The following is a 25,988-nucleotide window of genomic DNA, read 5'->3' on the forward strand; positions in this document are numbered from 1 at the left end:
ACACGAGTACACGAGTACACGAGTACACGAGTACACGAGTACACGAGTACACGAGTACACGAGTACACGAGTACACGAGTACACGAGTACACGAGTACACGAGTACACGAGTACACGAGTACACGAGTACACGAGTACACGAGTACACGAGTACACGAGTACACGAGTACACGAGTACACGAGTACACGAGTACACGAGTACACGAGTACACGAGTACACGAGTACACGAGTACACGAGTACACGAGTACACGAGTACACGAGTACACGAGTACACGAGTACACGAGTACACGAGTACACGAGTACACGAGTACACGAGTACACTAGTACACTAGTACACAAGTACACAAGTATACAAGTTCTTGATTCTTGAACCTCCTGTCGAAATAAAACTACCCCAAGGCTAGTTTAATAAGTGCTTTTAGTCACTGAAACAACAAATGAAGCTGCAGCATTTCCACTTTATTCTCACATGGCAACACTGAGTTGAAAATTACGATTAACTCTAGAACGGCCCACAGATTCAAGTAAAACGAAAGTTATTTAGCCTTTCTTGTTTTTTGATACATCTGGTGTTTGTCAAATCAAACGGCTGCTTGAAATGTTTACTACCATCACAACGCTAAAGCAATTCAAAACACAAAATAATTTTACATATTTCATTTCACCATTACATTTCCAAAAGATACCATTGGGAAAGATTCTGCGAAGCCTTTGTGACATGAAACACCGAACTGTTGCACCTGTAAAAACGAAAGTGGTTGGATCTTTAACGATAATCACATTGACGTTGACTGTTTACCGACTCGTTTAATTATGTGTATTGATCTACGTATTTCTTGTACTTTACGAGTTAATAGTTCATTATGTGCTGTGCGTTTATGTTTTCGTCTGAAAGAGTGCTGAATGCTCAAATGTAAGTTACCTTCAGGTGTAATGATGTTTGGATTTTAACCGTTATTCATGAGCATTCAATGAGCAATCGAAAATTCGAAACACTTCAGATGTTACTTTATCCTTAACTGTTTACCGATTTGTTTTACTACGACGTAAAATAATGCATTGGTATGTTTTACATTTTTGGCAGCTTAAAATTTGTAACGCATCACAGCATGAAAATTCTACTTCGCCTGGAGCAGGATTTTTTACTGTGATGAAAAATTCATAAAACTACAAATTTAAACGCAATGTTCAACACAGTTCCGCTTTCGTTGCAACAGGCCCTACACCTTCAGTTTTTTACCATCCTCAATCTGCGCATTTTAAATCTGTCTGTATTTTATTGTAAACAAACTTGGCCGAATGGCCGGGCGCGCCTGGCCCATGTACAGTGATAAAAAACACATCGGGATTCGGGAGTGTCCTGGGTTCGAATCTTGTGAAAAAAAAAAACTAAATCTTGCATTATGGAAATACCAAAACAAAACAAGCAGCAACGAAAACAAACTAGCACTTGGCATCGACGGACAAACAATTGTTACAACCGAATTCTTAATTTATAACGGATATTAGAATTTCAATCAAGCAACGTATGTAGGGTATTCATTTAAACATTTAGTGCAATGTGTGAAGCAACAAACTAAGTAAGCGTTTAAATTCGCAATTTGTAAACTCAAATTTATGGTTAAAAGATTGTTGTTTTATCTGATCTAGGTTACACGAACAAACTTGTTACAATATCTCGCTTGCTTCAGTTGTTTCAGTAGCTCTTACGTTTTGTCTAGTCCAGGGGTGTCCAACCTTTTTGGTCAAAGGGCCACACGCTGTTTACGAATGATTGCGCGGGCCACTTGAGTGTTACTGCCAATTTGGAATCTTAGAAATAGCTGTCTTATAATTTCTTATTAAAATCCTCCACGGAAATTCTAACCTTAGAAATGTGAATTATCCTCGTTTACAGTTATAAGAACAATAAAAACACCAAGATATAGTAAAGTCAACAAAGTTTTTCCCACACGTCGACATTTCAGTGTGAAGTTTGGCACTGTTTTTCTCTGACAAATTTGGCAATACTCGGTGAGATGGACGATGGAGAAATGCAGAGCGATTTTTCCATATGACTGAAATTACTGATCTTACAGGGGATCACTTGTCAACCTTTCTTGGAAAGTTCTGTTGGCGTTACTTGCTTTTTATTTCCTGTTTGGCATAATTTATATCACTGCAGAGAGCGGAAGATGTTTTACTGCTAAATGCGTTTTGCGCGAGTCTCTGATACCAGATGTAGGCTATTTCAATGAACCAAGAAACATTAGGCTACTGACTGACTCTTTAAGCACAAGTCGGATTGTGACGGAACAATGTACAAATTGTGATGCGTAACAATGTGCATTGTGACGCAACAAAAGTAACTTGAACAGTTGTTTAATACTACTCTATTAACAAAGAAATAAGGCAAACAACAATTAAAATGTCAATTTTTCGGAATGAAAGTTTGCAATAAATTACGTAGGCGATTAAGTTGTCATTTCAAAAAATACCACGCGGGCCACTCAGAACCTTCCTGCGGGCCACATGTTGCCCGCGGGCCACGGGTTGGACGCCCCTGGTCTAGTCTAACTTTTAAAACTTGTTTCCCAAAACAGTCTGATGATATAAAGTCCGGGTACTCAGCAACTAGCTTAATCTGAATCCAAACGCAAAATCATGTAGACAATAGCAGTTGGTGAATCGTATGTTTTTTTTACAAGATCTTAGTTTTGTTTAAAGATGTTTCACTCTAGAAACATTGTTTTGTTGCTGTTCGGTTGCAATAAATCTTGTCTTTAAAGTGGTCTCGCTCTTTTGTGTTGTTTATTGATTTTTTTTGCAAACAATCAGCGAGCATCTTCACGATCTCCAAGGCACGCATTATCAGCTTCACAACATGAAAGACGACGTAGCAGGGTCAATATCTGAAAGTGTTTTCATGCAAAAGATACGAATAATGTTTGCGGTTCGAACGTTTCCAAAAATTCAGTTGAAAGGAAACAAACGAAGGATGTGAACTAAACAAGACAGACAGCATAAAAAGTCAAATGACAATGGTGTCAAACCGAGTTTGAAGTAACAAAATTACATAATTATTTCATATGTGGGGTTTGGATCCGTCTGTTCTAACTTTATAACTGTTTCGTATTCGTCTTCGATTTATACACTACATTTTTACTCGGAGAAAATTTCCCTACATTCAGACCCTTTATGTGGAAGCTGGGCTTGTGTTGTTTGCTTTTGAGTTCGCTTATTCAGATTTTTCCTGAAAAATATCACAAATGCTGCTCAAAATGTGTTTTCTGCATTGCTGCATGTAACGTATTAATACACTGCATTACTTTTCAGGTCTGTTTACAATTAAGCCTTATCAACTAAAAACCAGACTTCCAAAATATAATTTTATTACAACAGTAAAACTTTGTATTTGTAAACTTTGTACCTCTGTCTTCGTGTAAACATATCCACCAGCCAACCAATGACAAGCACCAGAAGCAACAGCCCGATCACCAGACCTGCAATCATTCCAACATTAATTGTACGAAAACATCTTGTAGGGGGATTACCCGGAGTTGTTACTGTGAGATTGGATGTGATGTTTGTGTTGATTGAACCAGTGACTATCACTGTGACCTGGAATATACAAAATATGACTGTGACCTAAAATACATCAATTTGTGACGTTGTTTGCTGATGGAAATCACGGCGCAAAACAGAGCATGTCGTGCAACAGATTTTAACTGCGACGAAAAACAAAACACTTTTCACCTGAATTTTATAGAATGTTGAGTGAATAAGATCTTCTATTATCGCAGAATTTTCTAAATAAGGAACAGAGATTGTTTGACTCAAACCATTAACTTGAATCTCAACCTGCGCCCTCAGATTGTTGTCGTTAATGAATTGAATAAGTCCAGTCCAACTGACAAGCACCAGTGAAACGTTGCATGGAAATGTCTCTGTAGTAGTGTTTACTAGCATAAAAATGTTACATCTTATTTGCCAGTAATTAGTGATTTTAATTAATTCCCGTTTTTTCTGATTACATGTCTTTTGCGTTGACGTAACAATAACAACGCATCTTGGTTAAGTTCTTTTTGTTCCTGACTTCCGTGTAGCGAGGTGCTACGTCGGTTGTATCGGTCGTGTCTCCTAAGTTGACCCTATATGCCATGCCGCTAAGTTCGCTTATGCAATATTTGCCATGCACGTGAAGTTAAGTTAGTCAGGGTGACTGAGTTGCATTCGTTCATGCAGTGTTCTTGCGCTTTTATGTCGAAACCGTCTCCTTTTGGACATTTTAACCTGCTCGCTCAAACAAGATTTGCAACAGTAGAGTTTGTTTAAAGCCTTTAGGAGAAACGTTTTAATGCCCCCTCTTGTGACGTTCTGCGCTTAGTACCGAGGGGCGCTCACAGGCCGTTACAAAAATATGAAAGTCTAATGTTAGTGCATGGTTGATAAAACATTTTAGTCTAGTTCTCACAATTATTATTGCTATCGTTTTCCACAATGCCTGTTCTGAAAAACAAAAATATATCTTTTTACCTTTTGGATAGCAGCTTTGAGGGGGGTTACCCGGAGTTGTTACTGTCAAATTGGATGTGATGTTTGTGTTGATTGAACCAGTGACAATTGCTGTGACCTAAAAAACAGAATTTAAGTAAAAAAATGTCATGTTTAAAAAGTGTAGATTTTTATTCACACAGTGCCCCGCATGTTATTCTTGAACAATTACCTCACGAAAAAATATTTGTTTACCCGAATTTCATAGAACGTCGAGTGAATAAGATCTTCTAATATAATGGAATCGTCAAAATACAGAACAGAGATTGTTTCGTTTAAACCTTCAATTTTCATCTCGACCTGCATGAAGTTTCGTTATGAATGGTCGTTTAACTAACGCAAACTTGATTTAAACCTGTGCAATTGGATCATTTTCGTAGATGAATTGATCAAGTCCAGTCCAACTGACAAGCACCGATGAAGCGTGCATGGAAATGTCTCTGCAGTCGCATTTACTGCAATAATAGTTGTTAAGAATTTAAATTCAAATTCCACTTCTAGCTTGTTCGCTTACGTGGAGGATAGCAACTCGATGGGGGATTTCCAAAAGTTGTCACTGATTTGGATGTTGAGACGTTAGCGTTTAGGCATCCGGTAAGCATTGTAGTGATCTGTTGGTGAATTTTGTGTGATAAAATTAATCGACTTCCCATGCAAGTGTTTTATGTTTTCCAAACCTAATTTGATCAAATCATTTTAAAACTATTTTCGTATCAGTTATATTCCCATCTTTTAGTAAATTACAATAGTACGTTGCAGCTCAAAAACAACACTTAATCAGCCATCGATGTGACAACTAAATCAAACTTGACCAATTGCAAATAAAAAAACGTTATTGTCAATAAAACACACGTTACCTCAAAACTATATTCTGTTGCGAAATTTAAGTTTCCAATCGTTGTCGACAGATCTAAATATGGTGCCAAGATTCTTTCGTTCAGTTTCGAAACATAAATTTCAACCTAAAAACGACATTTGTCAAAAACTACCCTAAAAAGGTATTAAAACTATTGGTGTAGCCACTTCACATGTCACATATTGTCGAAGCATCTTGTGCCAAACCTTTTCCGCAGAACTTGCATGCTGGACTTTAGTCTCAATTTAATAGATTTACTCGGTACTGAAGCGACAAATATGAAATTAAACCACCATGCTGCTTTGCATTTTTTTTTCAACTTCACGGGGTTCGAACTCAGGACACTCCCGGGGACGAATTCAGGTCAGGATTTTTTTATATATCTGTATATGGGTCAGGCGCGCCAGGCCATTCGGCCAAGTTCCTGCCACCATGCTGCTTTGCTATCAATAAAGCCAATACCGAGACAGGCGAAACACCCTCCAGTGCTCACAGCGCTAACTATGTGTTTATTGCAGGGTCATGCACCTAACTTTCTAGGAAAGATTTTTAGCAACCGCAATTGCCGAAGCATCTTAATGTTGGAAACTTCGCCGCAGAACACCAAACGCTCGGCTTGGTGGTATAATTATGTGTTACCTCTGCTAATAGATTATTGACTTCGATGATCTGATCTAGTCCAGTCCAACTGACCACCACAGTTGAAGCATTGCATATGATTTTCTCCACAGTAGCATTGACAAAAAATAAATTATATGGGTAAGAGTCCAATAGGGAAAAAAGTATTGTAAATTTAATTACTCACATCGTACTTGGCAAGCGTAGTAAGCCACTTCACCACTGCAGTTCATGCTTGACTGCTCCCATTCGATCCCATAATGCAACGCTCCCTGTTGGCAAGTTGTAACGTTGGAAACGGGAAAGTTTGCTTGAGATCCGTCGCTCCAATACCAACCATGCAACGAAGTGTTGTAACGAGCTCCAATGAAAACGTTATTATCTAAAACACAGCTGCAAACACTATTGATGCAACCTTGTCGTTTGTTGTTTGTAAGACCAAACACTCACCTGGTGCCAGGAACGATCCTTCATATACATCGAATCTATCAAACGATTCATTGACACCTCGCAACTTGCTTGTAATGTCTATCATTCCTCCGCTTCTATAGTTAAACATTTGTTTCTGACGTTTGCTTGTGTTGTTTTCCGAAAACAAGGAATACCGAAATTTCCATCCTGATCCTTTGTAAAAATATTTGTTTTTAACTTAGCTAATAAAAATTATAATTAAGGAAAATTATAACACGTATAAGTAAAAACTGAATGATGAACAACGAAAAAAATTAAAATATACATGATTTAATTAAACAGATGATATCTGTCGTGTGGAAATTTATGGTTTATTATGTTGTTTCGGTGCTTTTATAGACCTGAATGTTTCTGTAATTTGTGTGCTTGTTTAAACTTAAAAATGTTACTAAGAAACGTAGAGCCTAAACCTGGACCTCCACAATAGCTTCCGATGGTTACAAACCACCTCTCCGAATTCGTGCCTGTTACATAATTGCAGAAGTAAATTGGTTGACCCATGTTTTCAGGATTGCTGTTGGACAAAACGACTGTTTCATGGTTACGAATTTGAATCAGTTAAAAGCTGTTACCGCTTATATCAGTCAAAATACCACAGATGTCCGAGAGATTTTGTGCTTTTCCAACCCACTTCAGTCGTATTATATGAGTATTTGTAGTGATCAATTTTATTCCTTTGGTACAAGATATAGATTCGCTGTAAATCTAAAACAATTCATGATTACATTATTTAGATGAGATTATTTTTTCAGAAACGTCCACGTTGACTACAAAAACTGACGATCACGTTTCCAACACTGATCTACAATATATTTCATGATTTCAAAATTGATGTTGTAACATGTGGATAGTAAATGTTGCTGAGGTTATTCTCTTGCATCAACTCACACCTGTTGTGTATTTGTCTGTCATGAGTTGAGTGAGAGTTGTATTGATCTGTGGGTCATCAGTCATTGCAAGATTTCCACCAAGCAAAAAACATTTCTTCTGTGCAGTGTTTGCATCAAAAAGATCGTCAGGTAATATCAATATATTGTTGTTTACTGCTTGCATGGTCTTGTTGCAGCCTGAAAACAAGTTTATAGCATTGTATTTGTGTGACTTATAAAGGTTCGCGGTCAAAAACTGCAGCCCCACTCATCGTCATTTTAATCGCCCCAACAGTGTTTGAATTGTTCCGATAAATGTTGTTAAAGTGTATTAGACATCAATGGTTGCAAAGTTAATTTCTATATGCTATAAACGTGTTAATTGCTATATGTTATAAACGTGAGTTTTTTTCCTGCAGATCGTTGTAATTTGTTTTTTTTTTGTCTTTCCCTAACATACGGGCCTGACTTTACCCTCTGTGCCATCATTATTTTGTGTAAATTTAACTAGCTAAGTAGCTAGTTGCGTCGTGACCAATTGTCTATGATAGTTTATTGTGTATGTTGTTTTGATCTTTCATGAGGCTTGATTGTATAGGCCTGTCAATCAAACTTTCGGGCCGTGCTTTTCCGAAACGACTCGGTTTCGGACCGGATTTTCAGGCTCCTTTACAACTCTGGGTCCTCGCACGTTTTTTAAGTTATCCGAACGGCTAGGAAAAAAGATTCATGACACTGTATTAGGGAAAAGTACAACTTACTATTTGGTTGAGCTGATGGTAATTGAACAAGCAACATGAACACAAGTATCATAAATCCGTGCATCATCATCGTATAACTTCTACGTTGTCTAACTTCAACAAAGTGATTACCGCTGTGACAAACTTTCTGTCGAAGATAAACTACTTCAAGGCTGGTTAATTAAGTGATATTTCACAGAAGAGGCTAAGAAAGCTTCAACATCTCAACAATATTCTCATATGGCAACTCTATGACAAAACTGGAAATTGTTATTAACTTCAAATTAGGCCTCTGAATCGCATTAAACATTCTGGGTGAAAAAATGTTTTTTTGACACATCTGGTGTCACATTTATCTTACAGTAAAACGCTTTGTATCCAAGTTAACAGTGCATATTTTAATTTACCATTACATCAGTACTTAGTATACTGCCAGAAAAGAGCAAATTATACAATTAGGAAAGATTAAGCGAAGCTATTGCGACCTTAAACACCGAACTGTTTCACCTTAAGAAACGAAAGTGGTTTGATCTTTAACGATTTTCACATTGACTTTCACTGTTTACCGACTCGTTTAATTAGGTGTGATCTAGCGCAAGCATTGTGTTGGTGAGTGTTAAATCTTTATTGAAGCTAAAAATATAGTGTTTCTTCTACTTTACGACTTAATAGCCCTTTATGTGCTGTGCGTTCATGGTTTCCGATAAAAAAAAGTGCTGACTGCTCAATTGTGTGTTCAGGTGTAATGAAGTTTGGTATATCAATCGTTGTTTATGAGCATTTAATAAACAATCGCAAAAGCAAGTCTGAACATGTCAGATGTTACTCGATCCTTGACTGTTTCCTGAATTGTTTAACTACTTCTTTTAAAATATGGTTGGCAACATTACTTAAAAGCTAACAATTTTCGAGTGTTACTTGTCTCGTTAAAACATCAGTATGTAATAAACGCCTGTGTTAAAACTGGACGGACTCTGTTTCGTGACAAAACTTAAGAAATCTAATAGGCTTGACCCGTTACCGGCTGGACATATGTCAGGCAACACGGTGAGCAAACCTCCGTTGTTTTGCTGCCAGATTCCGAGATCCATTTGATTGGTGTTTACTGGGGCAGGATGTTATCATGTGGTCCTCTGTTCTACACCACATCCATCTGCACTTTGTGGAGCGGAAAATACAAACGCCGATTCGAAGGCGATTGAGATTGACTCGGGCAGGTGCGAAAAAGTGCATTTCCGTTAGTGAAGACTTAAAGCAACTAATAAACCAATGTAGTAGGATAGTGCACTTCCTCTTAACTCCATCTTTCAATTGTGACCTGCCCAAATAGTTACGTTGCTCAACTTATTTAAATTCTTTAATATGTTTTCAAATATGAGTTGCCGCTATTCTGCGTAGCGCTAAGACAGAATCCCATATTGAAGTAAGTATTCGGACCTTTGTGTAGGCAACCTTAGAAAAAGATCAGCTTTTGGGCGAAGCAGGATTCACAGCATGCCTACTGAAACAGATCGTTGGTATGGGAAATCCAGACACTCAATGCAGAGCGTCACTTAGTAGTGCGCCATCAGACTCGAGCAAAGTACTCCACCGAAGATTGGTAGCAGTGAGAGAGATGGTAGCAAAGTACATTAGTTCGACCATGCTAAACTCATCAGAATCCCAAAGCGTATTGTGCTGTTATTGCAACGATGAAACGTGACCATCCTATAAAGCATTATGCCGGGGTATGTTGGTTCAAGATAAGGCCTGAACTTCTACAGTGATCATAATCTCCCGGATGCGCCTCGCTTCTACAGTGTGGGTGAGGCTGACTGTCACATAAGAATTCTATTATTTTTTTCTGATTATCGTGTGCAGTGTTTGCATCCACCAGATCATCAGATAATATCAACACACTGTCTTTCACTGCTTGCATTGTCTGTGTAGCAACCTGGAAATAAGACTAACTAGATAATGTTGGATATCAGTGAGCTTGTTTTTAAGTATAAAAGTAGCAATAGAACGTATCAGTTAACTCGGTACTTAATTTATAATTATGTCACATAAACACAACGATGAATTTTAGGCTTTTACTAAAAATCAAACACAAAAGTTTTAAAAATAACAAAACTTAGTTGCTTAAGTGGCGTAACAGTTACAAAAAGGTCACATAAAAGCAAACTAAGTATCTGTTTATAGTTTATATTAATAGTTTTATAGTTAGATTATTGGTACCTTGGCTGATATTTTGTTTGCGCATTTAAAGCGTACAGTAAAATAAACTTACCGTTTGGTTTCGCCTGACAGCAACAGAGGATCAAAAAGAATGCGACTCCAACCGCACAATACCAGATATGTCGCATCTTATTTCAGATCCAGACCTTCCTAATACATGAATAGACAAGCACTGTATTGTTGAATGAATTAAAAACAGTATCTTAAAGTCCTTCTACATCTCATCATTTCAAGCACTCGACCAATGTATAAACGTGTAAACTTTCCTCACTCTCCCACATTCGCCCTTTTGATAAACAAAAAGTGATTAGTTTTTAACTCGACCGAAAGCACACCTTATATTACTGAAGCCCGTATAGTCACCATCACTCACGAATGAGCAATATTCAACACTTCCGTGTATGAAAAAAATACTCGGGAAAGCTGTGATTGACGGTTTAAGTTTCCGATGCGAAAATCTCTAGACGAGTCAGTAGTTGGAAAAATCCCATGTAGGTTTAGCCCTTTTTAAACCTGAAACCGTAAGATGCATCGCAGCGTGATAACGTTATCTTCCACGACCTTTGAGATGGAAATGACGTAGTTTAGCTTGCACAGGACTATTTTATGCAGCACTTTCTTAAATGCTCCGAAACTTAACTGCTTTCCAACTTCAAAATGACTGTAAACTTATATTTAGTACGACTAAAGCTATTAATATTATTAACCGTTCATGTTTCTTACGAGAAAACTTCAATTCACAGGCTACTATGCCATGGCATTTTCATACAACAAAACTACAACATTGTTTAATTTTACAAACTTTTCATATTAAAAAAAAGATTTCCTAATTGCTCTGTAAGGAAGTTTCATTGACGAGTCAGTAGCAAAAAAACAAAACAATTTTTGGTTTGGAGAATTCTACTGACACCATACCCCAGAGCAAACCCACCTGTAGCTAATTTTCGATAGGTGGCGCAACGAGCATCTTGTCATTTAAAAATACATATATATCTAAAAATACTCACAGTTAAGGCCATAACAAAGCAAGTGTTCATAACAAAGCAAAACAATATTCACGCATCTAAAACGAATACTTTAGTTAAGTGTTCCTGAAAATCAAATCAAATAAATAAAACAATTATATCGATCTTCATAAACCTAGAAACAATGTTTTTGTTTTGTTTTTTACTTAAGCGACAATTTTGGAGATATCCTATGTTTTTAAGTGAATGTCGGGCTTTTCAGGTCAGGCGCAACCAGTCAAAAGATCAATCACTAACGAAACTGAGGATGCAACAAAGAAAATCTCTCAAGGACCTTTTGTTCTTGCACCTGAACTTGATAGTGATGGCCAACTTGTTTGCAACAAGGTAAATCTTCTATTGTTATTCGATGTGTGAATATTTTGGATGAAACTTCCTTAAATTGGTTTCTAGGAGGAATTGGGATGCTCTCACATGTGTGGTATCGACACGACAGGTGAAGCTCGCTGTATTTGCCCTGAAGGATATTTCCTGATGAAAGATAGAAAGACTTGTGTTGGTAAGACTCAAATATGTTTCTCACAATCTACAAATCTTATTCTGTGTTCTGAATTTACTTATAACTAGACAGTTTAACAATCGTTCTGTAATCCAAGTTAAACCCAAACTACCTATGTCAAAATGTGGTTATTATCTAATTCAGTAAGCAACATCAATTGGTCTTTAATTTTAGCATTACACTTATTTGTTAGAGGTCCAGCAGTTTATTGAGAATCTGATGGAAGACTCTCCTATGTCGGGTTTTGGAAGAAACAAGAAGACTGATGAGGATTTGGAAGAATGAAAATGAGATGATGATAAAAAACTGAAAGGATAAACTGATAACTATATTGGGCATATACACAGATTGCAATTGACTTTCGTGTGGTTGTTTAATACAAAAATAACCCACTTACATTGGTTTGTTTTTACAAGTTGTATAATGTGATTGCAAGGTTTCATTCACCTTTTTTTGTAGAATGTGCACTACATTTAATTTTTGAATTAAAGTTTAGGAAAACATTATTTATGACGAACTGCACATTGAAATGAGTTGAGTTTATTTCGCCGATGAAACAAATCGTAGCAGCACAATTTCGCTTAAAATTTCACCAAGCCGCAAATAGCTGCGCAACGTTAGGACGTTATAAAGCGCGACAAAGTTGAGGGCGCTATTGGTGGATAGATGGTAGACGCGCAGCAGTTACACCGTTACTGTAAGTGTTATGTGGTAGGGACTAACACTAGTGCATTGATTCTCAGCTGCGGCACTCAGGGCCTCATGCGGCTCCCAACTACTTATTTTGCGCAGCAAAAAATTTTTATAAAAGTTTACAAAGCAGCATATTAAACACTATCTGGATTCAACCCAATCAATCTATTACCGTGGATAATTACATATAAATTGTTTAGTGCATTGTGTCTCATAAGTCAGAATCAGCAAGCTTTCTGCAACTATTCAGATTCTTGTTGTTTGCTGCAATCTCGCATTCGTTTGTTTGCTGCTTCGTACACACTTGAAAAACTACCTTTTGGCCCCAAATATAAAAAGGTTCCACTCCATTAGAGTGTGAGGAATATGTTGATTCTCAGCTGCGGCCACCAGGGCCTCATGCGGCTCCCAACTACTTATTTTGCGGAGCAAAAAAAATTATAAAAGTTTACAAAGCAGCATATTAAACACTATCTGGATTCAACCCAATCAATCTATTACCGTGGATAATTACATATAAAGGTAATTGTTTAGTGCATTGTGTCTCATAGGTCGGAATCAGCTTTCTGCAACTATTCAGATTCGTGTTGTTTGCTGCAATCTCGCATTCGTTTATTTGCTGCTTCGTACACACTTGAAAAACTACCTTTTGGCCCCAAATATAAAAAGGTTCCACTCCATTAGAGTGTGAGGAATATGTTGAGTCTAACTTTTATTGCTTTTTAGGAGGAATTGGGATGCTCTCACATGTGTGGTATCGACACGACAGGTGTAGCTTACTGTTATTGTCCTCAAGGATATTTCCTGATAAAAGATGGAAAGACTTGCCTGAGTAAGACATATTTTGCTCTCCATAAACAGTTAAAATACACTTTTTAGGATCTTGACTGCACGAAGCTCGATAGGAAACCAGCTTTAAGCTTGCAAAGTAGTGCATGTAACAAGCGCTATGGTTCATTGCACGAAGCTCGATAGGAAACCAGCTTTAAGCTTGCAAAGTCGTGCATGTAACAAGCGCTATGGTTGACTACACGAAGCTCGTTAGAAAACCAGCTTTAAGCGTGCAAAGTCGTGCATGTAACAAGCGCTGTGGTTGACTGCACGAAGCTCGATAGGAAACCAGCTTTAAGATTGCAAAGCAATTTGAAACGAACAATAACTTCACAATATATTGGAACTTGTAAAAGCATAGAGCCAATAAATGATAAGCTGCAGACAGTGCACACTCTTTCGACCTATAAGGTCTCATCGATGCAGCTGGTGACGAGAGATAGGCCGTATAAACAAACTGGAGTGCCGTTGGACGGCTACACAATACAGCCGATCACTTGTCACCAGCTGCACCGATTAGCCCTTGTAGGTCGAAACGGCGTGCTCTGTCTGCAGCTTCTTTTTGGAACTTGTCATTGAAACGAAACCGCGTAATTGACGTCATAAAGACATAAACACTCTCATATCCATTGTTCTTAAACAGCGGTTTTCAACTTAGTTCGTCAACTTAGCAAAACAAAACAAGAAATCAAATAAGAATAAAACAAAATAAGCATTTGCGGTTTAATACTTTACAAAAATAAAAAGATTGAGCATCACAAAGCACTTCTAGCGTAGAGATTTTGTTAAATACACTTTTTAAAAGTTACATTGGATATGTACTGACCCTTGGGTAGACAACTAACAACACTCCGTTTATCTGACTCTAATAAACAAACTAACGCTGATTAACTAAGCCTATAAAGACGCAAAACTAAAGTAACATCCCAAATATCTATTTTAGACGAAGCATGAAACAACAGTGCCTTTACGACTGTACACGCAACACAATTGTCACCCGCCACGAATCAACTGTGGGATAACAACTCGAATGCACACTCGGTAACTTATGTCTCTGTAGCAACTGATTTTAAGTTTAAGATGCGTCGATTTATATAGCGTTCAGGTCACATTTTGTTATGAGTTGTAAAGCAGGTATAGTTATAAATACGTACGGCCGGGAATTTTGACTGAGTTCTGAAACGTAATTATTCGTTAAATTGCTTTACAGAAACGTCAAATGTAACATGGCTCGAAGCCGTTTAAGACGTGGTTCCCGTTAACACGTTAAAAGCGATACAACGATAGCCTTAAGCCAGTATATGACCAGTGCGGTGATTAGAAAACAGGTTTGACCGAGTTTGACCGGGTCAATACGTCACGAAAAATGCATGCAAGTAATATGTTTTAAATTAAAAGTCCAAAGTCCGATGTGTTTTGAATGAAAAGTCCAAGGTCCGATACAGATATAACAAGGACAAAAGCGGTTCTCTGTGTTTACCGGAAACCATTAAACTATGATATGTTCTAGAGGGGACACAAAGATGCTTACAATAAAAAACAACACATGACAATATGACAATTACTTTTGGTGAAGTGCAGCATGAAGCGTTGTGAGTGTTACGTAGAAATGTCGACAAGGCTAAAGCATCATCATAACGTGTATACCAACCACGGATTAAGTCATAGAGGGCGTTTTATAATATTAAAACAGTCACGTTTGTATTTGTGTGTTTTCGCATTTCACTTCGTGTTCTGCACAGTTTACTTGAAATTTGAATACGTGTCAAAATTTGACAGATATTCGAAGACGACCGAGTAGCAGTATTTGTATAGTTCCTGTAAGCACATAAACTAAATTAAAATGATTTCCATTTATATAAACACTTTGTCTTAAGTAAAACATTACCTTGTTGTCGACCATATTCGGTCTCATATCTCTCAGGTCTTTCACAGTTCGGAATACATCCACCCGCTTTTGTGCCTTCAAACGTTCGAGAATGTTCACCAGAGCGATGAAGGTTCCAGTTCTTGTCGATCCGTTACTGTGATAAACAGTGTGTAAACGTATGATGTTTGCGGCGTTTTGTAACTTTAGGAATAAAGCAGTTTGGTAATGATAAAGTTGTTTACTTAATTTTAGATGCATTTTGGGAAGTTCTATTGATTTGAGTGGATATGGGTTTATTTCGGTTGGTAAAAACACATGCAACTTCACAATGGAACAGAACAATCAACAAGCCGAAAATAGCTGCGCAACGTGGAACCATTATGAAGCGCAAAGTAGTGAATGGCACAAATGGTGAATCATAACCAAACGCGCTGAAGCTACATAGTGTTACTTGAGACGGAATTTAAATTACAATAGGAATTTCTTAATGACGAAAACTCATTTGTTTACCTGCATCCCACCAACACACACTGACAATTCTGTTTGGTCTTTTGCCTTTGCATTTCCTCGATAATTTTGATGAAATCCATTTCTTTCGGGGGTCGTTCCACGTCACTCCATCCCTTGACTTGCAGAAGCATCACTTGCTGTGCAGCCTAAAAACGTAATAATGAGTTTCCATCAGCATTGCTACCTAACACGGTATTTACAAAGGGCCATAGTGCCTTATTATAGAAAAATGTTAAACTTAACGTAACAACTAGGTTGCTTAAAATGACGTTAGTGTAGTTTTCAACTTACAAAAGCGTTGGTTGTTGACCAGACGTCGACAGTTATGAGATTGTGAACGTTGCTTTCATTCACATCACATACAGACACCGAAATGTCTTCATATTGCAAAGCCGCATTGGTTAGAATCTGAAAACGATGTATGGTATAAAGTAGAGGGTACGGCTATTTCATGAAGATGCAAAATGTCAAAATTACTTGAATGCTGTTGTCCAAATCAACGACAAGTGAGGCTCCTCGTTCAACAATCATCTTCCAGAAGTTTTCTTCTTCTCCTGGTGCAGGATTTCTCGCAGCGATGATAAGGTCTGAAGAGCCATGCTCCTGTAAGGAGAAACGTTGAAGTAACAATTTTAAAAAAGATGGCGGTATTAAATATAAATCAGGCACTTCGCGTAAAAGAATGAGCTTCAACCAATTTGAAAGCAAATTTAATTCTGACCTGAATATAGGAAGCATCCAAGTGTTGAATGCTTTGGCTTTTATTGTCCCAAAGTTTGACCACCGTGTTCTTGTCTGTAAAATGGGTATAAGTTGTAACCAAATGAAGTATTTTCAGTCACCTTCAGGTATTTTATTTATTTCGTGTTTTTGCACTCGAATCGCCTATTCTGACATTAAACGTTTATTACTTAAAACACCAGGTTGCGTATATAACTTGCTATACTGGTGCAAAATTAGTTCGCCAGTTGGTACGCGTTGACGACGCGTAGCCTTGAAGCGACCACTATAAAGTTGGGAATCACTGATTTACATGTTCTCAGATCTGGGTGATTTTCCTGCCATTCCTCGCCAAATCTCCACGATAACAATGCTTTAAATTCTTTGTCTTGCGTTTTCTGGCTGTAACACAAGTTAAAAATCATTGGCTAATGTGTGAATCACAACAACAGAAATACTAGCTTGCAGATTTGGTTCGAGTTACTATACTACAAACTGCTCACATTTCACTTGAAGTCATCAGTTGTAGTTCTGTTACATCTTTATCTGTTTCCATTGAACTCTCACGCTCCACAAGTAGCTTGTAGACGTACATGTATTGATTCTGTAGAAATACAGATTTAATAAGATAGACATGATTGACAATGCGTTGCTGGACTTATTTACATCATATCCTCTCCACAAGAGAAGCGAACGTGGATTGTAACTGAAAACCAATTTTTCTATTTGTTAGTCGAGATAGAAAACATGCAACGACAGTTTACCGAATTTTGAATCATGTCTGTTCGATTTTCTCTCATTTTTAGAACAGTTCGTGGAACATCAACTGTTCCTTTGTCGTCAAGTTCATGAAACAAAGTGTCCACCGCTATGTAAGTACCTGTACGTCCCACTCCAGCGCTGCATCCAAACATATGGTTATTGGTCGATCAAACTAACACAGGGTATGTCAATTATTTACCTGCAGTGCACAATGATCGGAGCATTTGTGTTTTGCATATCATCGACCATGTTACGTAGGTGGATCATGTTGGATGTAGTTACTGGAATCCCATGATCGGGCCAAGTTGTAAACTGCAACTGTGTTATGGTTCGTTGCTCCTAAGGATAAAACACGCGTGATATTGTTTTTGAATTTCTTCCTGAAATTTTGCATGACAAAACCCTAATTATTGTCAAGGTAGTCAGAAAAGTAGGTTTGCTTTTGTTAATGCTACACAAACTCAAAAACATCTTGTGTAACTTTCTGCCTGCTATTGTTGTTATTCAATCTCAAGCGGGTTTCATTTTGCAGAAAAACTTTGTACGATACCGTTTGTGTGGGACAAATATATGTTGGACATTTACGTTTTTATTATGTTGACACATACCTTGGTTGAGGACAAAACGATCTGTCGTTGAACGATGCCACCGATGGTTACTTCATGTTGTGTTCGAACTTTCAAATTCGACAACAACTTAATTTCGGATTCATTGTCAGGCCAATACTGTTCACACTTTGCCTGCATGTAAAACACGTTAAAAAAGGATAAACGTTTTTTTTATTTCTTGGAATACATTCAAACCCCACATTTTTAAGACGAATTCAAAGCTAAGAATTACCTTTCCGTTTTCCACCAAGCCAGTTAGCATTACGATGATGTTGGAGTTTTCCTGCCAAACCATCAACCAGAAATCGTTGACTGTCTCCTTCTTCGGACCCTGAGTGGCGATGAACTTCCTCTCGTTATCGTAACCCGGTATGTAAGCGGCGTTGATGTAATCGTTTCCACCGCTTCCTTGCAAAACCACTCGAGCATGATCGTCTATTGAACAAACACAAGTTAAATCAACAAAATACCCTTTTGCCCGAGATTTTGATCAATGTAAAAAATCCAATCCCATAAACTCATTCATAAAACTACTTTGCATATCGTGTTTCAATACTCACAAGGGAAAACATTCTTGTAGCGGTTTTTCACAGCATTTTGCGGCAACTGTGACGCGTCATTCGTTCGCTGGTTATTTTTGCTTTGTTCTTTAATCCCCTGGAATAGAAACAAAAACAAATGATAGACAAGGTATTAGGTAACTCTAGTTTATTTAACTGGACTTTGCATATAGATTTTTTAATTGTTTTACCCCTTACCCTAAACTCGTTTGCAAAGAAAAGTTCTGACTCAACATTTTTCTTGTACACATCAAACAATTTGGTGACTTTACAGTTTCGGGGTGCACCAGCAGAAGGAGATAGGTTTTCGTATGTCATTTTTCCTGTTTAAACAGTTAAGTATGGTAGGAGGATATTTTGTTGCAACGCATATATTCTTATTTATTGTACACAATTACATAAACAAGCCAGTTAATGATTGTAAACCTTACCTGTGTGGGTTGCTTCGGTAGAAATGTTTACTTGGGGAGATTGACCTTTGCTGATTCTATAAAAGCAATAAAAGCGTAACGTGTTGTTTCTCATTTCCCCCCTGAACCATCGCCTCCTTATTTATATTTCAGTTGCTTAAATGCATCGTATCAGATTTTCGGATCATGAGGATTGAGAGGTAGGAATAAACTATATGTTTGTCCAATGACTTTTCGCTCGAAATGGTTTTCGAAAAACTTTCGGTTAAATGTAAAATCACGATGGTACTTTGTCATAACATTGATACAAAGTGAATTCGCGATCAGTCATATCAATATGAGACGAACCATAGCATCTATAAAAGCTGCAACGTACATTTCTACGGCGAAAACTCAACTATACACAAACCTGTGATTTCGACGTTTAATCATAACGACCAGCCCAACAATGATAAGTAACAGAAGCAACAGCCCGATCACCAGACCAGCAATCATTCCAACACTCGTTGCAGGATTGACCGTGTCATCTCGTAAACAACGTGGTGAGGGGTTACCCGGAGTTGTTACTGTCGTATTGGTTGTGATGTTTGTGTTGATTGAACCAGTAACTGTCACACACATCTGATAGCAAAAAACTGCTTTTGTTAGTGTGTTTGGGCGCACCAAATTATAAAAACTGTGCTTACCAGGATGTCATACGAAGTAGAGGAAATGACATCTGTTATTATTGTAGAATTATCATAATACGGGACGAAGATGATTTGATTCAAACCCTGGACATGAATGTCAACCTACATGTTGATGTTAGCAAGAAAAGTTTAACAAAGTTATGTTTGACAGCAGCAAAACAAATTTTATTTGCACCTGTGCAATAAGTTTGTTATTGTTGATGAATTGATCAAGTCCAGTCCAACTGACAAGCACAGTTGAAGCGTTGCATGGAAATGTCTCTGTAGACATGTTTACTGCAATGCAAATAAGAAAACTCTACTGTTTGTGGTTTACAATATGGGCGGGTTGTCAAAAGTTTATCTCGTTTCTCGGAAACTATATTCACTAAAAAATGATTACATTAAGTTTGTTTTCCTCAATTTCAGTGTAACTTTCAACCTGCTAACGTTTATTTTTACCTTCAGGATAGCAGCTTTGAGGTGGATTACCCGGAGTTGTTACTGTCAGATTGGATGTGATGTTTGTGTTGATTGAACCGGTGACAATCACTGTAACCTGCGATACATAAAATTATGGTTCATGTCTTGGTTGTTTTGAAGTCATGTTATGATTTTTGGTAATACATAAAGTGTATGTTGAAAATGAACAAAATAAAAGTGGTTCATTACCTGAATTTCATACAAAGTGGAGTGAATGAGATCTTCTATTATGGTCGAATTGTCAGAATACGGAAAAGAAATTGTTTGGTGTGAACCATGGACTTGAACCACAACCTGCATGTGTATAGGATTCAAAAACAATTCAACAAAACACAAACTTTTCAAACCTGCGCAATTAGATCGTTGTATTTGATGAATTCATCAAGTCCAGTCCAACTGACAAGCACAGTTGAAGCGTTGCATGGAAATGTCTCTGCAGTCGTGTTTACTAAGAAAGACAAAGATAAGTTAAGACACACCATGTGCACCATAATTATAAACACGTTAGATTACCTGGAGGATAGCAACTCGATGGTGGATTTTCATAAGTTGTTACTGATTTGGATGTTGAGACCTTGGCATTTATGCATCCCATAAGCATTGCAGTGATCTGTGAATTTCAAATTTGTTTGAATTTGTTATTTGTTTAAGGCTTCCAGAACAAAAAAAGTTAAGAGGAAGTAAACTGTTATTGTATGTTTTATTTTTGGTTACACCATTTGGTAATAAAGTGTTTGGTTGCCTCTCGAATTTAATTCTGCCATCAAGCAACATAAATTGAATTTAAATTCAAGTTGAGAGCCATTATCTCATTGGATGAAAACTTGTTCAGTGAATATTTTTACACTACTTACAGTGATGGTATACTCTGTTTCAAAACCAACGTTTTCAACGAATGTGTTTTGATCTGCATAGGATGCTAAGATCCTCTTGTTTATTTCCAAAACATAAATTTCAACCTAAATACAACATTTGCAAAAAGACATAGTATACACATGTCAAAAAACTGATGTGATAAAACATTACCTTTGCATTAAGATTGTTATTCGTGATGAATTGATCAAGTCCAGTCCAACTGACAAACACAGTTGATGCGTTGCACTTAGATTTCTTCACATGAGCCTTGACTAATTGTGGATAAAAAGGTTAAATGCCTACACAGTAATTTTTTTATACACACAAATCACTCAAAGCTGCAATATTTAAAGAAACGTCACAAGAAAGTCATGCACTGTATCATTAAAAAGCAAGTAATGAAATCGCAAAAGATATTAGGAAACATAGTCTGCAATTTAAACAAATTGTATTGTTTGGATCAGTGAGTTCAAAAACGAATTAAAAAATAAGGAGAATCATTTTATATCTATGTTTACCTGACCTAAATAAATTTGTTTTATAATTACTTACATTTAGCTTGGCAAGCGTAGTAAGCCGTCTCCCCACTGCATTTCAGGCTTGACTGCTCCCATCCGATCCCATAATGCAACGCTCCCTGCTGGCAAGTTGTAACGTTGAAAACAGGAAAGTTTGCCGGAGATCCGCCGCTCCAATGCCAACCATTCGACGACATGTTGTAACGAGCTCCAAGCAGAATGTTAATGTCTAAACAAAATTTGCGAATGTTATTTAAAAATATAAATTACAAGATCAAAAATTTTTGTCTTTGTATGTTTTCAAACCAAACGCTCACTTGGTGTCAGAAACGATCCTTCGTATTTGGTAAACGTTTCATACGGCTCATTGATACCTCGCAACTTGCTAGAATATGGATATGTATATCTTCCATAGGTAAATATTTGTTTTTGGTGCCCCAGGGTGTTAATTTCGGAAAACAAGGAATACTGGAATTGCCATCCTGAAAACAATACGAATTTGCTTGCAGGTCAACCCTATGTAGAAACGTTTTTGTTTGACTACAGTAATAAAGATAAAGGGAAGAACGTATTAGTTAAAACGGGATAAATAGCAAGATAGTAACACAATAGTAGTTTTATTGGAAATCTACACAGTTCAAATAAAACAGTCTAATTAACATTTTGCTATTTATGAATTGTTTTGGTTGTTGTTGGAGACTTTACAGACCGTAGTGTGTTTATTTTTTGGTAAATTTAGGTATCAATATGAACAGTTAACATAAAATTTTGGCACCATCATTTTGTTGTGGACCGTAGTTACGGTAGGGATTAAACCAGTCAACACCCTAAGTCAGATGCTGTCGCACCCCTAAGACTCCATTGACACAAATGCGGTAAGGGGGTGTATTGTACGCAATCCCATGTAAACAGTGCAACGAGATTTACATTGGCGAAACGGGAAGGTCTTTCAATACGCGCCGTAAAGAACATGAAAGGGATATAGCTAAGAAATATGCTAAAAATCGGCATTGGCACAACATGCTACTGTCCTTAATCACGCCATAAAATTCTCTGCTGCCCAGGTGTTAGCGAGAGAAACTGACTTTCACAAGCGAGGTTTACTGGAGTCGTGGAACATACATTCTCACATCAACACGATGAACGTTAAAACGGACGTTCTAATGCCGATAATATATCGGTCGCTTTTGCACCATTGAGCTGGGTGTTATCATTCGACCATTGGTGCGCACTGCGTTTTTTTTACCACCGCCCATTTGTGTGTGTGTGTTTCGTCGCTCTTTCGCTTTACAATAACTTGTGTTTGCAATTTATGTCATTACCCTGATAAAGGTGTTTCGTATGGGACATCGAAACATTGGCATATTAAAACAAAAACTGCCGGAAGAGCTAAAATTTTGTTGATACATTATTCATGGCTGCAACAGTGTATTCGTAGTTACTAAGCTCTTTGAAACGCAAACCTTGGACCTGACAAGCTCTTCCAATTGTCACATTCCACCTCTCTGTGTCATTGACTCTCTTGTTTTCATAATTGCAGAAGTTAATTTTTTGTCTACGAATTCCAGGATTGCTGTTGGACAAAAGTCTGTATAACTAATATACATCAATAAGTTTGTTTTTTATTTTTCACCTTTTGTACAAGTCGAAATACCATAGATGTCCAAATGATTTTGTGCTCGTCCAACCCACTTCAGTGGAATTCTTTGAGTATTTGTATCGTTTAGGATCGGTGGAATTGTAATAAATATAAACTCGCTCTATATCTAAAAATGTTACGATTACTTGCTTTCTCTCTAATCTATTTGCGACAATGACGTGCAACGTGTTGATTTAAAGCTAAATTTATGCCGAACTATGTTTGCAACATAGTCTGTGTTATTTTGCATCCTGGCAAACCTGTTGTGTATTTGTCAGTCATGAGTTGAAAGAGAGTTGTGCTGATCTGTGGGTCATCAGTCATTGCAAGATTTCCACCCAGCAAAGAACATTTCTCCTGTGCAGTGTTTGCATCCACAAGATCGTCAGATAATATCAAAACACTGTCTTTCTCTGCTTCCATGGTCGTTCCGCAACCTGACAAATCAATTTAAGCATGTAATAGTGTTTCTACGGTATTTCACCACAAAGTAACTTTTACTTGTTGTTTCAGTTGATGAGCATTGAACGATCAACAAAAACACAAACGGCAAAGCTCTGACCACCATCATTCAAAAAATATTGTGAAAAATGCGTTATATATATTTTTTCAAACACCCTGGAACAAAAAGTGTTAATATTTTGCTACTGGTTTGTTTATCAACTTGAAGCTTAACAAAAAAAACTAATAATGGTTTTGAAACTACCCACAAGCCTTTTAGTCGCCGCGAATACAATCTAAAGTTATTTCGTAGAGAACACTTTTAATTGTGATCAGCCAACCTTATTTCAAATGCTCAAATGTTGTTCGCGATATAAATTGCCGCTGTTTTGTGCAACACAAAGGCAGGAGCACATCTTCAGATTTTTAGGCATGCAAGATAAAAACAGAAGCCGTAACGATTTGTACGATTTCAAAGTCTAGGTCAGGGGTGGGCAAACTTTTCAGTGCAAGGGCCGCATTCAAAAGTTTATAATCTTACCGGGCCGCATAGTATTTCACCAACGACCGCCAATTGCTTGCTTGTTGTTTTGTTTTAAAACAACTGATGCAAAGAATAAGGTTTGTATCATATATATACCATTTAAAGTCGCCTAAATTGCTCTGATTAACAATTTCTAACTTGTGCATAAATTTAGCTGAACGGAGCTAACTGTTTATGACGTCATAAACTGTATTGTGACGATTGCAGTGCCTGTTTTTTTGCATTGTTTGCACATAATAAGCGGATAAAAAGCCTGGCACATATGGTTACTAGACTGCTAATCTTTTTTCCAGTCCCACGAAATCTGTTTTAGCAGTTTAAAAATCAAAATATTTAGCAAAATAGATTGCGGCCGCAGGTTGTGCACCCCTGCGCAAAATTATTACATAGTATATTTTCAGCTTTATGCAAATACGTTTGTTCATGACTGTACAAACATTGGTTGAAACGCTACAATTGTAATTGTTTCAAAAAAACAAGCGTTTGTTGCAACAAAGGCTGAACCACGTTTTTTGTTGATAAAGTCCGAGTGCCAACATTAAACAAAAAGTACTGCAACGACCTAAACATGATCCAAAGTGACCAAAGTTTGGGCGTCAACAGTGCAAAGTGGGCTGTTTTTGAAAACGTGAATCGCTTTTACTTTTATCGAACGAAGAAATTGTGTCAAGTAACGATTTGCATAATAACGTGGCAGAAACAACAGGCACGTGAAAAGTATCTGTGTTTAGTTCCAAAGTATCGAACGGGTACAGATACTGCATATGGCATTGGTATCGGCAAGTCGCACCCCCGGTATTTTTAAAACTCTGCGCCTGTGCTCATAGTACTATTCAGCGTTACTCGGAAACATTTGGCGGGCCGCATAAACTCCTTTGGCGGGCCGCATGCGGCCCGCGTGCCGTAGTTTGCCCACCCCTGGTCTAGGTGGTAATGCAAGGTTTCTGTTTCTAAATCCGTTACCCAATAGTGCTTACAACGCAATAAGCAAATGCTAGCGCCTGCTATGGAATAACTTGAAAAGTGTAACATTTGGTAAAATCATCTTCAGTTTCTACGAAGTTTAAATTTAATCCACCGCTGATCGCCGGGAGTCAGAGATTCAGTTCGTGTTTGTCAAGACATTCACCTCAACATCTTTACCATATACCGGCCTTACTCAACTGATACTTTACAATATAAATCTGTCTGCCCGGCTTTCCGTATCAGCAATGGCTTGTTGTTTTGCCTCTGAGTAATTGTCTTCAAAACACATGCATGTGTGTGGGGAAACATGGCTGCGTGGGAGATCATGCACAACAGTTATCAAAACCGTGTATACTTCAACTATTGGTTATTACAATTTATAAAAGTGATCTATCATTGGGATTTGTCGGGCGTTTAGCACTATGAGACTTTAGCAGACGGTAATCTGTCGGGAAACAGATTATTACGCTAAAATAACGTATTTTTGTTGATATGTTTGTCATCAGTTATTGTACAAAAATAAAAGCAAAATTAATTCAGAGATAAAATTAATGCAATGATTAAGCAGATCCGCGAAAACAACTGATCTCTCACAAGCGTCATTTCAACTCTCGAGTGTAACTGTGTTTAAAACGCCCAAGTTGAAAAGCAGTGCGTCAAACCAACTAACATCAGTCAAACGAATTTGTGTTATGCCCACAAATATTTTCACAAGTGTTCGTGTTTAATTTCCAAGGTTCAAATAAGTGCAATCACTTCTAACACTGTTGAGTTGGACTGTAGTTGATCAATTGGCCAATATATTTTCCTAAACATATAGGATACAGCAGTCGCAAAAACACGAATAAGTATACAGCAGTCGCAAAAACACGAATAAGTATACAGCAGTCGCAAACCTTTTGTCGTAATGGCGATGCTCTACTACAAAGCTTACAGGTGCGGCATAAGTGACATGCAACAGTGCTTATGGTTTGATATTTGACGGGCTTACAAGTAAGCGTGTAGCTGAGTTGGTAGAGTGCGACCCCAGGAAATGCTTTTTGTCGTGGGTTTGTACTCCACCGCAGTTATTACATTTC

At 37.5% G+C, this 25,988-nt stretch overlaps 2 protein-coding genes across 5 annotated transcripts; both read right to left on the minus strand.

Annotated features, from left to right (window-relative positions):
- Nucleotides 1-2,780: 2,780 nt before the first annotated feature.
- On the minus strand, nucleotides 2,781-6,194 carry LOC145219556 (uncharacterized). Of its 4 annotated transcripts, none has more exons than XM_080086923.1 (10): nucleotides 6,032-6,194; nucleotides 5,394-5,498; nucleotides 5,051-5,147; nucleotides 4,892-4,991; nucleotides 4,732-4,836; nucleotides 4,519-4,615; nucleotides 3,739-3,791; nucleotides 3,413-3,603; nucleotides 3,168-3,235; nucleotides 2,781-2,894 (listed from the first exon to the last, which is right to left on the minus strand). In XM_080086923.1, the coding sequence occupies exons 4-10, from the start codon at nucleotides 4,964-4,966 to the stop codon at nucleotides 2,860-2,862; spliced, it is 624 nt and encodes a 207-aa protein (XP_079943049.1). In that variant the 5' UTR covers nucleotides 4,967-4,991; nucleotides 5,051-5,147; nucleotides 5,394-5,498; nucleotides 6,032-6,194; the 3' UTR covers nucleotides 2,781-2,859. The 4 variants fall into 4 exon arrangements, with proteins under 4 accessions (XP_079943049.1, XP_079943039.1, XP_079943033.1 ...); XM_080086913.1 differs by having other exon boundaries at nucleotides 3,176-3,235; nucleotides 3,739-3,944; XM_080086907.1 differs by having other exon boundaries at nucleotides 3,739-3,944.
- A 1,983-nt stretch (nucleotides 6,195-8,177) lies between these two features.
- LOC145219590 (receptor-type tyrosine-protein phosphatase epsilon-like) lies at nucleotides 8,178-18,690 on the minus strand. Its single transcript, XM_080086938.1, has 16 exons — nucleotides 18,584-18,690; nucleotides 18,386-18,482; nucleotides 18,058-18,260; nucleotides 17,826-17,957; nucleotides 17,417-17,556; nucleotides 17,220-17,355; nucleotides 16,959-17,059; nucleotides 16,769-16,857; nucleotides 16,457-16,530; nucleotides 16,213-16,338; nucleotides 16,027-16,143; nucleotides 15,736-15,881; nucleotides 15,244-15,379; nucleotides 10,360-15,173; nucleotides 9,148-10,023; nucleotides 8,178-8,238 (listed from the first exon to the last, which is right to left on the minus strand). Exons 3-14 carry the CDS (start codon nucleotides 18,118-18,120, stop codon nucleotides 15,099-15,101), a joined length of 1,335 nt encoding a protein of 444 aa, XP_079943064.1. The 5' UTR covers nucleotides 18,121-18,260; nucleotides 18,386-18,482; nucleotides 18,584-18,690; the 3' UTR covers nucleotides 8,178-8,238; nucleotides 9,148-10,023; nucleotides 10,360-15,098.
- Between the last annotated feature and the right edge of the window lie 7,298 nt (nucleotides 18,691-25,988).

The sequence above is a fragment of the Phallusia mammillata genome, chromosome 1, assembly GCF_965637545.1.
Source record: "Phallusia mammillata chromosome 1, kaPhaMamm4.hap1.1, whole genome shotgun sequence".
Classification (NCBI taxonomy): domain Eukaryota; kingdom Metazoa; phylum Chordata; class Ascidiacea; order Phlebobranchia; family Ascidiidae; genus Phallusia; species Phallusia mammillata.